General features: G+C 37.5%; 1 protein-coding gene across 1 annotated transcript; it reads right to left on the minus strand.

Annotated features, from left to right (window-relative positions):
• Nucleotides 1–5,584: 5,584 nt before the first annotated feature.
• LOC146457928 (tyrosine kinase receptor Cad96Ca-like) lies at nucleotides 5,585–15,783 on the minus strand. Its single transcript, XM_085091391.1, has 12 exons — nucleotides 15,519–15,783; nucleotides 14,621–14,650; nucleotides 14,115–14,245; nucleotides 12,750–13,011; nucleotides 12,171–12,281; nucleotides 11,265–11,455; nucleotides 10,792–10,914; nucleotides 10,389–10,459; nucleotides 9,981–10,021; nucleotides 9,670–9,766; nucleotides 8,738–8,837; nucleotides 5,585–8,020 (listed from the first exon to the last, which is right to left on the minus strand). The coding sequence occupies exons 3-12, from the start codon at nucleotides 14,193–14,195 to the stop codon at nucleotides 7,952–7,954; spliced, it is 1,146 nt and encodes a 381-aa protein (XP_084947517.1). The 5' UTR covers nucleotides 14,196–14,245; nucleotides 14,621–14,650; nucleotides 15,519–15,783; the 3' UTR covers nucleotides 5,585–7,951.
• Between the last annotated feature and the right edge of the window lie 917 nt (nucleotides 15,784–16,700).

The following is a 16,700-nucleotide window of genomic DNA, read 5'->3' on the forward strand; positions in this document are numbered from 1 at the left end:
AACTGTTTTCTCTACAAGTTCCGTTACTTTATAACGCCGCGTTAATTTTCTTCATCAGTTTGAAATTAAAAAACACACCTATCGCATTATTTATTTTATTAGAAAGTATTTTTCCTTCACTTTGCGATAATTTAAATCGCGTCAATTGCTAGTAAGTCCGCTGGTTTATAGTCTGCATTTGACGCACGCACGAGGGAGCCCCCACATTTTTTTTTTCGCTCGCTTCGCTGCGTCACGTTCTACATTTCCGTTTTAATTTAATTGTATTAATTGTAAGCATAGTTAAATATTTGACACTGTTATTTACCTCTGATCTGCAAATTATAGCGTTGTCTTTCAGATACCGGGAATAACCCTATCTAAATTATAGTGAACACAAATACCAGGATTTGCAGTCTTTAAATACAAAGAATTAATGTCCGCGTCGTTTCGATGTTTCAGTGTTAATGATTACTTGTACTATTGCATGCATATTTTATTGTTTTATTTCTCACCAGTTTGAGCGTAAAATAATGGACCAGTATCACGAAGAAATTGCCGCGTTTTCCTTCATGATGATTTTAGTAATATCGAAACGTCAGACAACATTTACTAGCTTTTATATTTTTACGAAGACTGCAAAGCCATCATTTATTTACCTGGTCATTGTCGATATCTGATACAAGCCGCTCAGTTCTCGCCCTTCGCTCGCTTCGCTTTTCATTATGGCATCGTTTATGGGTACTTACATCACTTAAATCCAAATGCTTTCCAAGCTGATCACCATTATCGTCCAGATTGCTAAGCTTTTCTGTCATATCTTCCATTCTTGCTCAATTACAATGTCTGAAGTCCAACTGTCAGGAAATCTTCTCAGCGCGCTTATTAAATAATGCTTTGTTGTTGTGACGTACTATTAACTAACATCGTTGTGACATATTAACTTTAACTTTATTTTTTACCTATTAACATATAAAACCTACCTTTAGCCGAAACGTGGGCACAGAACTCGTTTAATTTTTCAATGGATAAAGAAATTGACTATATTTTAACAAAAGCTGACTTGAGCAATTACACAGACAATTTTAAACAAATTGGCGTTGCAAAGGTCGAGCATTTCCTGGACGTTGATGACGAAACTCTTGAGCGAGACATTGGACTAACGAAGATACAAATTCGCCGTCTGAGGCGTTTCTTCGCTCAGATACAAGGCGAATCAAAGCAAAGAGGAACAAGCAGTGAAGGTATTGAGTTATCGTTTCTTAGATGGTTATTTTGAAGGCCTCTATAAAGTAATTGGCTTGTGCTTCAAACCAGCCATGAACAAAAAACGTAAGGCAACATGGTGCATAATTTGTAACGCAATCCTTAACAAACATTTATAATGTGATCGGTAGGTGTTACGTCCGCCAGTGCTCCCAAGAAGCGCAAGCAGGCGATTTTGTCATTTGGACGCTCCGGGCAGCTACAAGTCCTGAGGAACGACTCAGCACCAGAAAAGAAGCCGTGGGAAAAATATCTCCTTCCCAACCCACACACAGAAAGGCTGAAATTCTACAATAGTGTTGTACCGCAGATTTATGAATCTTCATTCGTGAGTAAACAAGCCGGTTTCAAACAGTATCTCCTCGAGCAACAGCAAATGCGTTGGCAGTTAAACACAAAGATAAAAGCCCTTTCCGATAAAGAAAACAACTTGCTTAGAAACGAGAATTGGGGAGTGTGCCAAAACATCACGAAGTTCATGTCAGGCGTGGATGGATGTAAGGGCAGTGGTGATGTCGCGAAGTGTGAGTCCTCCTTGACCACTGTCAATGAGGCCTTTAATTCAGCATCCGATTTGCTCTCATTTATCGACAACAGACGAAAGAACCTTTTTACAGAAGAGCATACCTTAAGGCCGTTTGCAAGTGATGAGCTCAAATATTTCCAGGAAGCTCAAGAGCGAGAGAAGGCCTTACACCAAGAGCTGCAGAAAGCCTCCAATGCGCTCACGACCACCCTCATGAGCTTGAAGAGAAAGTTCCCATCTTCCATGGGGAACAACGGCCTATCCCGAAGAAAAAAAGAAAACAAGAGAAAAGTGAAAAAAAATCAATGAGAAAAGGTTACGTCATCTAGCAGCAATTCTCCTAGAAAAACTTACCTCAAAAGAGGTAGCTAAAGAGGTTTTCGATTCACTCGAAAAGAATACTTACAAATGTGTCTCAAGTATTAATGCAGGATTCACTGCGAGATTTGTCAAGCGTCTCCACCTGGATCCTCTGCTATGGCTTTTGGAAAGAGGCGTGTTGAAACAGAGCTGGCACGCAATTTGAAAGTGGTAGCTATAGTGGCCAGAATGAACGAAGATAATAGCAGTAATGGTGCTGAAAGAGGGTCAAGTTCGGGCGAGGATTCCGATGAATCTGACGTGGAGACTGTGCAAGAGCCAGTGGAGAGGGCTGCCGAAGATTCTGACACGGAAGCGGAACAAGATACAGCCTCACCAAAATAAACACTTTTTTATTTGTTGTTTTCATTCGGCCGCGTATTAAAATAATGAACGTTTATGATTTTAGATTACGATTCTCTATAAAACAAACTGAAACGTCATGAAACAATTTTGAGCAATTGTAAGTATTCCATTCTCAAAATCTTGATAACCTTTCTAATTTCAATAGATCGTGCCTGATTAACAACGTGTATGTTAGACTACGATAGTGATACTTTTTTTACAAAATGGAGGGTCTGTAAAAGGGTTTGGGTTTTGTGTCTGGGCTAGAATAAAGTTTATATAATACAAAATACAACTGAACGTGGTCTTGAATATATGGTTGGGGGTTTAGAGTCCTAGCGGCAAATCCTAACAGAGTATTTACAAATGCACTCACCCGGGGTCCCGGCGCGACCTAAAATTCCTTTTTTTTTTTGTTTTTGGTCTGATCCCCCCCCCATTATGCTTGTCAATTACGGCTGATTCCCCCTAAAGGTCTTCAAAAAACCATGTGATCTCCCCCTAAATACTCCGACGACCCCCCCCCCCCCCCTCCCCCCAGGCGATAAATAATGACCGGTCCCTAAGGCCGATATACTTCTCGATTTTGTACGCCGGGCGTCCAAGAGCATACATAGCGTCCAGACACGCCGCACATTGTATTTGGCCATCGTCCGCTGTCACCTTAGATATGCTACACAGGTGTGGCAGCCACAGTCCGTTGGTCTGCTGAAGGAAGATGAATGTGTGCAGCGACGTGCGACAAAATACATCTTGAAGCGCCCTTTCCGCTGCGACATTACGTACACGACCAGATTTCAGTTGAATGAATACCTTGAAATTGTTTTCTTTTACAAGGCTGTAAATAACTTAATTTAAGTAAATAGGGGGTCTCTCCCTGTTGTTAAACAGCCGGCTAGACAAACTAGATCTTCAAGCAATAACTATGTTTCTTTGAACAATCAGAAAGTTCGGAACGGTACTACCTAACGTATTAGCGCTCTTTTTCCATTCGCCGTAGCCGCATTTGGAATGTACTACCTGACAACTTACACGGAAATAACGTCCCACTCCAACCTTTCAAAAGAAAGCTGATGAAATATTACAATAATGCTCTCGCTAATTGATCAGGAAGATATAAGATCGTGGAGGACTATCTGCCCTAAATGCAACGCCGCTTAGAGTTTGATGCAGCAGCAGTCGTGTTGTTTCTAGTCTTTTTTGATAATTAATCAGTATATGCTCCTCAAGTTTTATGTATTTTTTATATTACTTTAAATGTAAGGGGACCACTGTAATTGGCCCTTGCTGTGGTTGCTCCACTACCTGAGTGTCTTCTGCATATTTCTTTCATGGCAAAGCTCAATAAATAAATAAATAAATAAATAAATAAATGGTAAAAAAAAAGATGTTTTGCGTTTAAGAAAGCCTTGGAGCAAATTATATTATATTTTGGTGATCAAACGACGACGGCATTCCGAAGGACTTCGATTTAAAACAAAAAAGTTAATGTTTTTCTCTGCTATTTATATTGTGATATCATTGGCTTACTCTCTTATTAAAAAAAAGTAAAAGCTCTACAATTATCTCAGCTCATCTCTTACAGGTCTTTAAGTAATAAGCGAGCAGCCAGTCTTTATATTTCTCATGTTATTACTAAGCGGCGCTCTTCGCCAAAGGCGGTTCAGTCGTAAGCGAGAGAAATGTGAACAAGAAGTGAGTTCAATCTACGTCAGGTATAAAGCAGATAGCTCCATAGACAGCTCTGCTTGAGATCTCTGGAAAGTTAGCTCAGTAGGGAGTTTTGGTTTGAACACGCAGAGCTACCCAAGAAACATGCAGGTATAAAGCAGATAGCTCCATAGACTGCTCTGCTTGAGATCTCTGGAAAGTTAGTTCAGTGGGGAGTTTTGGTGCGAACACGCAGAGCTACACGAGAAACATGCGCAGAACATGCAGAATTTGAAACAAACCGGAAAATGGATCTCAACCAAGTGGCTACACCGTAGAATTACGAGCCAGTCAATTTCAATACATGATTAACATCTTGAAAGATGACGAAAAAGAACGATCTTTCCCAAATCTATACCGCCACACATTGCGCACGACCTCTATACAATAACCATGCAGTCTTCATTAAGCTGGAGTTGATCATGATACTGTGGAAATTTGCGCCATTACAAAGCACAAATATGAACAAAGCCGTTCAGGCCCTATATAAAGAATAACCCTAGCTGTCAGAAACGTACTTGTTCCGAAATTCTCGATTTTTTAAATTCCAATGAGCTGTTGTTAGAAATAATGCCTGTAGGAGCTCCATGGTCGGCGGCTAAAATGTGCCTGAGCAGGACCAAAACCATATTATTGCCCGTGAACATCAACTGCATTGTCATATTAGCACTTAACGCCTTCTTTCTTTGTATGTTGATTCTTTTAGCATACGCACGAGAAGAAAATCAATCACATTCAAAATAGCTTGTGCCTTTCAGTTCTTCTTCTTTGACTCGTCCTAAGACTGGGCGACAAGAGAATGCATTTCGACTAAATAATTTTAAAGTTCAGATTCTTTCCTCTGTTGAACGAAAAAGGTAGGATACAAGAAAACAACGAATGCGGGAGATATTTGGCTGTTTCAAACTTTGCCTAAGAAATCTGTGGTAAAAAGGTAGAAACAGCTAGAAAAATATAGTAAACCCAAAGGATTCCATCATTGAACAAAGTTAAACTTTATCTTGACGAAATTCATTCCTGTAAAGCCTATATTATCCGAGTGTTGGTTGCTTCATACGTGCGAAGCAAACCCAAGCCGGCGCAAGCCACATTCGCCTTTGCGTTAGCGCAGCTCGTGTGAACCAGTCTTTAGCAGCAAAATTGCAGTGCCAAATTATGTCATATTCCTTTTCTCGGTCAAACAGAAGAATCGAAAGGCTTGCGATGGCCCTTTTCACGGTTGATTTTTCTCATTTGCATTACAATGTTATCCAACGCGGATGCGAGGCAATTTCGGGCAAAAGCTACAAAATAGCCCGACATTGCCTCACATACATGCTAGATTTCATTGTAATTCAAATGAGCAGAGTTAACCGTGAAAAGGGCTATTGGACCAAACTTAGGCTGTAAAAGATCACATTCTTTTAACATAAAACTATTTATTTATTTAAAGCAAATACCGCGGTCCATTAACTTACTGTTACTCTTATATAAATAAAAAATAAAAGATAAAATATTTATTTTAAGCTAATACCGCGGTCCATTAACTAACTGTTACCTTTATATAAATAAAAGCTTTCTTTTCTATCTTTTTTTCCGTGTACTTTGTTTTTGTTGGTTTCTGATCTTTGCCACTTGAAGTAATCTTTATTTTCATTGTGTTTACGACAAAAAGGTAGCATTCAGTAATGCCACTTATTCAAAAGTCACCAAAACCCCGACACAGTACTAGTTAAATCTGAAAAAAAGCTCCCTACCGGAATACCCTACTAAAAGCTTAAAAGAACTTTTAAAAAGTAAGTGAAAATAGTCAAAACTGGAATGGCTTAAAGCAACTGAAGTAAACAACTTAACTGATAGCTATAATTAACATTGAAGTTTCCACGCTCAAAATTAAAGTGCCGTATATTAAATGAAAAAAATGTTATAATGATGAGCGTATTTAATTTGGTGTTCTGCAGATGGTATCAAATTACTTATAACGGTAACAAACAAAAAAACGACTGGGCATTATAAAGCCTGGTGTTTTGTGTCTTTCTAAAATTGACAACATATTTTGATGTTAATGTGATTGTTCCAGTTTTCGAGATACCTTTTATATTGTAGTATTAATATTCCAGGACTTAATTTTTGCTCGAATAATACTGACTTGTTTACAGGCGTTCCCTCATCAAGCCAAGTGAATCAGCGAGTATCTTAATGTCTAGCCCTGCTCTCGCCGAGGTCCATGAAAGTTGGAGAAAAGTTATAAACTTTTCCACTAAGCTAACGTTATTTTAAAAGTTACATATATTTTTGGTTATATAATTCTATTATATATCTTATATACTTTTTATTTAGCCCCTCACCAACAACCACGAAAAAGTATTTTAAAGAACTAGAGAAGAAGAATACTACTCGAAAGAACTTAACTGACAGTTATAATTAACACAAATTTCCACGCTCAAATTCAAAGTGCCATATTTTAAATTTTAGAAACAATGTTATAATGATGAGCGTATTTGGTTTTCTGCAGATAATATCAAACTACTTATAACGGTAACAAGCAAAAAACGGTTAGGAATTAAAAAGCCTGTTATTTTGTCTTTCTAAAATTGACAACATATTTTGATCTTAATGTGGTCATTCTAGTTTTCGACATACCTTATATATTGTAGTATTACTATTCCACTACCTAATTTTTGCTCGAATAACACTGACTTGTTTACAGGCGTTTGCTCATCAAGCCAAGTGAATCAGCGAGTTTCTTAATGTCTAGCCCGGCTCTCGCCGAAATCCATGAAAGTTGATGAAACGTTAATTCACTTTTCCACCAAGCCAACGTTATTTTAAAAGTTACATATGTTTTAGGTTATATAGTTCTAGTAATATATCAAACACGAGAAGGTGTGTCTCATCAGATATCCAAACACTAAGAAGTAGGTTGGAAAAACGAGGCGCAGCCGAGTTTTTTTAAACGACTTCGAGGTGTTTGGATATCTGATGAAACACACTTTCGAGTGTTTGATATGGCTTCTCAAATGATCAATAATTCTTGGAGAAATTCAAGGCTAAAGTTGGCAAAATTTATGGTTATTACTAGGATCACATATCCAAACCACGGTCACGGTAGTGATTTTCTTTGTTTTCTCTTGATGAATTATTAATGAGTTTGAGAATTATATATCTTATATAATTTTTATTTAGGCCCTCTCGTCAAAAAATACGAAATAGTATCTTAAATCTGATGCAACTGAGCTATTTAGCTATGGGTGATGAACTTGAAATTCACTTTTTAACCAAGCTGTCAACGTTACTTTAATACTAAACTAAATATATTTTTCGAAGAGAAATAGGGTAATATAATTTAAACGACATTTTTTGTTCTCTTAAAGGGGAAGTACCATGGGTTTTTTACCTCTTTTGTCAAAAATGGTGAAATAAGACCTTCACTTTGCTACAAAATAATTCTAGAACAACGCGATGAGAGAAATCAACTCAATTCTTGACAGGAACAACTCGTACTCTGTTCTAGCGCATTTTGGACATAAAAATACGAAAACTTGAAAAACATTAGCCTAACATTTTTCAAGTTTCAATACATTCCGACCTACTCTGTCTCTGGTCAGGGGTACTAATTGACAGTTTTATTGCACTGGGGTGATGATTTATAACACAACTGGACAATTATAATAAGTTTTTTATGTTGACAGACAAAACATTTTGGGGTTTTGAAATGACATCAAATTTTCATGATACTTCCCCTTTAAACTGCTTATCAGTATATGGACAAATCTCTGATTAGCTTTACTCTGCTTTCAGATCACTGAGGTTCACGTACAGCCAGTCGTCGTACTTATTAAGGTCGACGTACGTCTGTAAAAAGAAAATATACTCCATATGTTAGTAGGAATATTTGTTAGCTTTCACTTCATTTTCTCCAGCTAAGTACCCTTAAACTCCAGTAGACTTTCACAATCTCTAACACTCAAACGAAACAAAAGTTCCTTAAAGAACGAGGGAGCTTGATATAAAGAGTAATGACTGTAAATTGAGCTTCTGTTCAAAATGGCGGAATGTTCAAAGTGGTCGGTGCGTGAGATCAGGTAATCTTATAGACCTAACGTGATATCACATTAAAAAAAAATTCTATAGTTAATGCCTAAAAGATATCTACAACGAGAAAGTTTTCAAAACTAAACGTCTGTGTTCCTGGAATTTAAGGCTCCTGCCCTTCTACGAATGCAAGACATTTTCAATTGTCGTTACATCATAATAGTTATGATTATCATGTCACAGCAAACAGTTGCAATTCTGCCCTCGAAAATTTACGGGAAGCTTATTGGTATAAGAGTTGATAAGATTGCAACCAATCAAAACGTAGGCTGCGAACGCAGACGTATTTCCGGCTGTCGTTTCTCTGAAAAGTGACATCCGAAAATATGACTGCGTTCGCAGGCTAACCAAAACGCGAGTAGCATCTCAGTTGTTTTCCTGCGCAAGCTTAATTTTATATGAATTGAATTCGGTCCATCCCATTCTTTCCCTCTCTTTTTAAACTAAAATTGATAATCTTTAACAGTTTCCCCTTACCTCGTGTTGTTCCCACATATCTTTCATGGTCTTCCTAAGTTCATCAAACGTAGGTCGATCAATTGGGTTTTCTTCCCAACACTTAAGCAAAATCTCAAACCTAAACCATGAAAAATAACAAAACGATGCACATATGGAGCTTCAACTGCAATCTTCGAAATTCAATGGGCTCTTTGCAGCTAACGGTCATATGGCTCAAAAGCCGCCATGCTAGAGAGAAAGCTTCGCACTGGGATATCCAAAAACAAAGAAAATTCAAGTGTGACTGAATGAAATCACTTTGTTTTGGATGTCCCAGTGCACAACTTGCTCTCCAGCATGGCGGATTCTGTATCATGTGACCGTTAGCTGCAAAGGGCCCATTGGAGTCAGGAAATAGATTTTACTAAACTTGATAGTGTTGTTGATTGTGCGCATGCTACCTTTCCAGCACGATAAAGGTTTCAACTTGTTCTCGGAGTTACAAAAGTTGACTGAAATCCTATCCTCGTTGTGTTGCCCACAAAACACGCTTCTGGGTACAATGATCAGTAGGTGTGACTCATCCTTCAACCAGACGATCGATTAAAAGGTGAACTGATATCAATGAGAGAATATGAATGCATCTGATTTTCTTATATTGACTGGGATGATAGCCAAGTAATAGAGCGCGGATAAGAAAGCTGACCAGCAAATCCGAAGGCTTTATCAACTGTAACGTCATTGATATGAGCTGGGCAACACCCCGTATTGAATACAAGGCGAGTGTAGAAAGTAATATCAAAAATTAAAAAAAGACCCTAACCACAGAAATATTAACTTCACTGAGAAAGTTCTGTAAGGCCTCCTTAAAGTTTAACAGATTTAAAAATCTGGTATTTGTTTTAATAATGGTGTGTTTTGCTCTTTACTCAGATAAAGACAACACATTTCGGAAAAAAAAGACAACTAACAGTTTGCTATCCACATGTCTCGGTTGTGGCAGTCTGTATCCTTCTTGGATTTTCCTGGCCATATGGCGAGCTTTTATATTCGGGTATGGAGATCCACCTAGAGAGAAAAACGAGAGGTCTGAATTATCCCTATTGCCGTTGTTAAATTTGGTTGCACTACAGTTGTTAATTTGTTCCCATAATAATTACAGTGCCAACGTTGTTTTCCGTTGGCCCTCAGTCTGGTGTATTTCAGTGAAATCAGTTCTTCTTTCCTTGTGTGGTCAATATTCTCGTGGCAACATAAATTTAAAGTATAAAATGAAGCTTACCGACGGTGAGGATTTCATAAAGGAGAATTCCATAACTCCATCTGCAAAAAGAGGCAATCAATCAATTAATCAATCAGTCAATCAATAACGGCTGAACAAACTTTTAAAAAAAATATACTGGAAGGAAGGAAGGAAGGAAGGAAGGAAGGAAGGAAGGAAGGAAGGAAGGAAGGAAGGAAGGAAGGAAGGAAGGAAGGAAGGAAGGAAGGAAGCAAGCAAGCCAGCAAGCAAGCAAGCAATCAAGAAAGGAAGAAACAATTGAAAGAATGTCCCGCGGAAGCTATCGAAATTATTGTATTAGGAAGACAAAAGCTGTGTTGCAAAAAGCGAATTTTATTTCAACACGTTTACACAGACAATCACCATATCAGAAAGCCAATATCGTTCAGTTTCAATGGAACTACTTACACGTCACTTTGTGTAGTGTATGTTCCATACATCAATGCCTCATATGCAGTCCATTTCACAGGCAGTCGTCCCTAGGAAAAGAAAGACCACCATGCAAATATCTTATTCAGAACAGCATACCGGAACATACTATAATCAATAAAAGTCCCTGCCCCTTACTCGTCAATTCACGGCTATAAATTGAACACTTGTTCTGGCTAAACTGGAACTCCAAAACGGATCAGAAGATTTCCGATATTTTCAATTTTCAAAAAAGGGAGACGATCTAGAGACTGGCCAAACGTTTCAAAATTAATAGCTCGAAAATGTCTGCTCCATTTAATTCTATGCCGGAGATTCAGTAAATTTAGCTCAGTGAAGTTAAGACTGAATATTTCAATTTCGTTCTTATTTTTACTCTTACCCGGATTTTTCTGGTGTAAATGTCATCCTGGTTTGCATTCCTTGCCATCCCAAAATCTGTCACCTTACACACCTCTTCTTCTCCAACAAGAATATTTCTCGCTGCTAAGTCACGATGAATTATCTAAAAGAAACAATGTATCTGCGTGCAGTGTCGGTGAAATTGTCTTTAAAAAAGTTCGAGACATGGACGAACTTTTGGGACGAGAAATGGTGACCTACATGTTGTTTTCTGAGTAATCTATAGCTATCATCCAAGTGTCTCTTTATGTATGTCCTAGATTGCCAAAAATGTCCCCCAACTCCAATAAACACATGTCAAGACAGTTCTGAAGATGTATTTTTCTTAACAAATTGCAATCGAACAACTAGTTTTACCTTTACTTGTAACTCTGAAATACGATACCAGTTTGAAAATTTGTTTGTGTGTATATGCTGATATGGGTGCCAATCGCACATGAAATTTACGGAAACCTTTTCTGAAGACAAGTAACACATTCCATCAGCAACCTGCCAAGCGAACTTCATCAACTGTTCGGCGGTCAGATTGGACTGCGGCTTTATATCCTGGGCCTCATAGTACTTGTCATTTAGTCCTCGGCTTTTCCTCAAGTATCCCAGCAAGTCACCAAATGGCACATACTCAATAAGGACCAACAGGGGGTCTATAGAATACAAGTTTCATGTCAGGAAATAGAAAAAAAGACAAAAAAGAAAAGACTTTTCATATAAAGTTGGTAAAATAGCTTCAGAAGTTTGTCAGTAATCTTTGAATAGGCGATCTCTGAAAATTTCTACCTGGTTCCCTGTACCGTTGACAGATATACTATAAAGTTCTCATATTTGTTTCGATTTATGGAAACTAAAGAACCTTGTGTATTTGTAATTAAATAGCAAATAGATCCCCGGAAAAATATGATATTATTAGTTAAACATTGTTTTCCATGCCTCAAACTGGATGCTGTCTCTCATTGGAAATTACAAAAAGTAAACTTATTTCAAACTTTAGAATAAAAGAAGAAAGAAATCAGAATAGTTTATCCTTCCAACCAAAACACCATAGCCACTACACCCATGAGGAATAGCCGCCGAAGATTGAAACTTTGCTAATTTTAGAGTTACTCATCACAATAAATGAAACATTTTCAAAACAGTAATTGGCCAAAAATATCGTAGACCGCTGCTAAGCCCCCAAAATACTACCTAACTACAGATCTATTCAGTCATTTCTTTGTTAAATGAATGGGGTTCTGTTCTCGTGTACGACAGTACTATGATGATAACGAATACTACATTTTCTAAACCTGATAAGGTGTCCTAAGTAAGTTTGAATTGTGGGAACTAGTGTCGGCCGATATTAATGTCGCGGTATTCATTTACCATCCTGCGTGACACATCCAATAAGCTTGATCACGTGTGGATGAGGTTTTAGCTTTTTCATCAACTCAAGTTCTGAAAGCAAGTCGTTTCTGTCTGAATCAGGAGCATCTTCTGCAGAGAAGAAGAAAGTAATATATTGGTAACTTTTGGCTGAAAAGCCATTTTAATGGAGTCAACTAATAAAATTTATTCATTTAATTTAACGTTAGTTGCCTTGAATAATCGTTTAGGTGGTCTTAGTGTTGTAAGGGCAAACGCAGAAAGCTGTATTAGAATGGTTAAAAAGTATTTACTCCAAACTTCCGTCGACTTGCGAGTACATCTTAGCGACCCAAAGTAACCTAATAAATCGGAAATTCCAAACAAGCAATGCCACTCCTAATTGTGAGTGCATTTTGTGATGCTGACTTGGCAATTAATTTCATTAGGCGTATAAGGTTTACTGCAAATATAACGATCAGTAGCCTTTTTGAAATACTCTTCATCCCGCTGTTCCATTATTATTTCACTTTATTAAATTTTTTTCGTGACAAGAAAATGAAAATGGCGGAGTTGTGACGATGATCAATGGCAACCCACCTTTAAGCATTTTCAACGCTACTGCCATGTTTTCCTGCCTACCGCGCTTGCCTCTTACTGTTGCTTGAGCAACCTGCGAAAATGCTCCTTTGCCAATAACCTTGATGACGGTTACTTGCTCTCGGCTGATTTCCCAGCTTCTTCCTGAGGGATAAAGTGGCATAAAGTCTCCAACTATTGGTGTTGCATAAGTCGGTGGCTCATTCGCCTGTTCCCCGTTTAAGGGTTGTGTTTCCTGTTCTTCCTGCGGACTTACTTGATTCTAGAGGGAAATAGTAAGCAAATTATCAATTAATATGAAAAGAAATAAAGATAGAAACAGGTTCCATGTTTTCGAGTCTCGTGAATGACCTCAAAAGTACATTCCGGCATAGCTAACGGTTGGTAATTCCCTGCAACATTACTGAATAATAGTAACATCCCTATGACTAATGAATGAGTCACGGTGAGGATTGTGGTAAACCAGGTAACATTAAGGCCCGTTTAAACGGTTTCAACATTTGGTTCAACATGCATTCAACACTTTGTGGAACCAAATGTTGGGGCGTTTGAACAGTTCGTTCATCATTGTCGAAAGCGTAAAAAAATATTGAAAGCTTGTTGAAAGAGTGTTGAATCAAATTTAAATCGGTTTAAACTTTCATCCAACACCCACACAACATTTTCTTTGTTCTCGATAAACATTGAGTGGTGTTGAAGGTACTTGAACACTCAGTTCAACATTTATCCAGCATTTGCTCAACATCCGTGCAACTTTTGTTGAACGAATGTTGGTCAATGCTGAAACCGCTTAAACGGGTCTTTCAAGATTCTGCGGCCTCAATTATTTTAACGTTTCTTCCAATGACGAAAAAAATTATTCGAAGAGGAAGTAAAGCAGTCCTGCGTTGTTACAAATGCACATAACATAACTCTGTACATGGTTATGCGTTACTTTACGCGGCTAAATGAAGGCAGCCGCTGTACAAGACCTTAGTAAGCGTGTTTCGCTAACTACATGGTAATGCACCGTTATCAAAGACTCAAAGTTTGTGATCCCAAGACATTGAACCAATTTATTCACAGTTTGAATGTCTTCGAAACCTACAATAATTTAAGAACGATTGCAAATCTAAAAAGAAAGTGAACAGAAGCAAACTACAATACTTAAATGAATAACATTGACCCGATACCTTGCGTAATACAGCTAGGCTGGAAGTACTGACCTAAACTGTTCGAACGCATGCAGAATGCTTGATTTTAAACAACACTTAATGCAAAAACTAAACGAACCGTTATCTGTATTTTTATATACTATAAACAGCAGTAGTACTACTTAATTAAGTACGACGTGGTGTCATTGGATGACTGTTTTGCATCACTGACCTTAGCTACAAGAGCCCCGCATCTTGGGCAAGGGCGACGGCGCATCCTCCAGGCCAAAACAATCAAAAAAACAATTGCCATCACCAAAAATACGATGGCAGGGATGTACACAACATGTACAATACCAGAACCTGAAAAATAAAAGAATTTTGTAATTTTCCTTTAGCAGTAATGTTAGCCAGCTTGCTCGTAAGGTGCATATTACTCATATAAGTGTCTCTTGCATTTGTTTCACGATAGCCCCGTTTTCAAATCCAAGGCTATGCTTTGTAAATAGCCAACTGGTTTCTCTCCCACCAGTCGGGATTTTTAACATATGTTATGTTAAGTTTGTATATTTATTTCACTGATTTATAGTGTCCCAAATTAGCACAATAGTGCTTTTTAGGAAATTTCAAAGTAGCTAATACTGGGAAGCTTGAACTGTTATTCAACTTGTGAATGGCATTGCTGATCAGTAAATAGTATATAATGTCAAAATATGATAAGAACTTTGCTCCTCTCACCTCTTTGATTCTCTGAGGGCTTAGTAGTCACTAGAAGAGATTCAGATAGTGGCGTGTTAGAGAAAATTTCTTTTGAAGGAATAAAACAGATTACTAGAAAAGTATTTAATGGCTAGCTTAAGGTCTTCATTAAAAATTAAAAATCTTTACTTCGGGATGTTTTCTTCAGGTCGACTCTCATCATTGCGGTTCTCAAAGGAATGAAATTGATAGTAACAGTTGCATCAAGTTGTGAAAATGCTAATAAATTGAGTCACGAACTAAAACTAAAACAGATAATAAAGTTAACGTAAAGAGTTTCAAAGATTCACTTCTAAAAATTGTGAGGTTGTCAGCCAGCTTGCAAATCTATCCAATGATAAACAGGTAAGGGGTCTTTAAAGAACAATTTTCCATCTGCGACTGCAAAATCGCAATGACAAAAATCATGGTTTGGTTTCAAATCTGCATTGATATACAGGACAGAAAATACAAATCAAATCGAATCGTTCGAATCGAATCCTTCTCTCTTCAGTAGGAATTAATTAATCGCCCTGGATGATCCAATATGCCCCTTAAAATTTGTCATTTCTTCTTCGTGTTAGTATTGTCCTGTTCCTCGGTGAAGCATTTTACGTCGGCTTCAGAGAACTTCTCGAAGTTATCGCTCCGGCGCCATTCCCCACTGACTGTTTGCGCCACAAACCGTAAAAAAAAGGGCGGGAAACGACGTCATCAATATTCATACTAGTTAGGATATGAAAAATATGCCACTAAGGACTTGGATGTAGTTTCCTATAAATTTTAAGAATAGTATATTTTCCAGACTAACTAGTGCCAGAAACTCCAAATTTAAATACAAAAAGTCTCAAGCCATAACTACCAACTACACTTGATGCCTGCGCGCATATATACTGACCTTCATACTTAATCTTGACTTTCAGTTCACTAGCATCTCCTTCAAAAATCTTATTCCTGGCGGAGACTTTCACAGTATAGTTTGTGCTTCTTTTCAGATCACTGAAAGGATACTCTCTTTCAGCAGCGCCGAGGGTTTTATTCTCTATCACTTTGTCACCGTGTAGTATGACCGCATGGTATCCGGTGATAGGACTCCCTCCATCATAATCTGGTGCAGTCCATGTTATTGTCAGTGAAGTAGCTTCAATCTCCACTGTGATGCTTGGTGAACCTGGCGCCTCTGTAATAATTGAAGCTGTATTAATGGAATTTGACTTTATTCAGTTAAAACTGCTGGTCTAAAGTACTATCACTGGTAAAAAAAAAAAGAAAAAATAGAGAAAAGAACAAAACAAAACTAAGCAGGAGCGCTTATCAACTGCGCGAAGTCCAACATGTAAATCACAAATATAATAATAATAATAATAATAATAATAATAATAATAATAATAATAATAATAATAATAATAATAGCAATAGTAATAATAATAATAATAATAATAATAATAATAATAATAATAATAATAATAATAATAATAAGGTCACACTTCAATAACGTACAGAAACGTTAAAACTTTCAAACGTGCGAAATTTAGTAATTAACGATATCTCCAAGCTAGGACAACTGGGAATTTTTGGATTCGGCTCTTGATCCCAACCAAATGTGGACAGAGTGGAAAACCAAATTTCTGCAAATTGCTGACAAACATGCTTCGATTTGCATTAAGGGGGTTTTACACCTAAACGCCATTTTTCCGCCACTTGACATGGCCTTAATGGAAATATCTCGCTCACGTTAGTTTACTTTACTTAATAGCTAGTAATATTTTAAGTGATAGAAGATTAATCTCTATGCATAGTCTCTCGTAATAAGTTACAGCTTTTATCTTAAATTGATGTATTTCCCATGTTTTTAAATAATGATGATGAACGATGATGATGATGATAATGATGATGATGACGATGATGATGATGATGATGATGATGATGATGATGATGATGATGATGATGATGATCTGTACGAGTTTTTCAGTCCCATGGTGCGCCTAAGACTTTGGATAATGTTCATGGGAGCAGCAGATTTTATGCTCGTGATAAAGACTATCTTCAGACAAGAGACTATGAGGTAGTCTCTTGGTTC

The sequence above is a fragment of the Pavona decussata genome, unplaced genomic scaffold (genome assembly GCF_977016875.1).
Source record: "Pavona decussata unplaced genomic scaffold, jaPavDecu1.1 SCAFFOLD_236, whole genome shotgun sequence".
In the NCBI taxonomy this organism is placed as follows: domain Eukaryota; kingdom Metazoa; phylum Cnidaria; class Anthozoa; order Scleractinia; family Agariciidae; genus Pavona; species Pavona decussata.

Coding starts and splice junctions, on each gene's coding strand:
- LOC146457928 (XM_085091391.1), bottom strand. CDS start 14,195: ATGGCAATTGTTTTTTTGATTGTTTTGGCCTGGAGGATGCGCCGTCGC. Junction 10,460..10,791: donor TTTACACCAGAAAAATCCGG/GTAAGAGTAAAA, acceptor TTCTTTTCCTAG/GGACGACTGCCTGTGAAATG. Junction 8,021..8,737: donor ATATGTGGGAACAACACGAG/GTAAGGGGAAAC, acceptor TTCTTTTTACAG/ACGTACGTCGACCTTAATAA.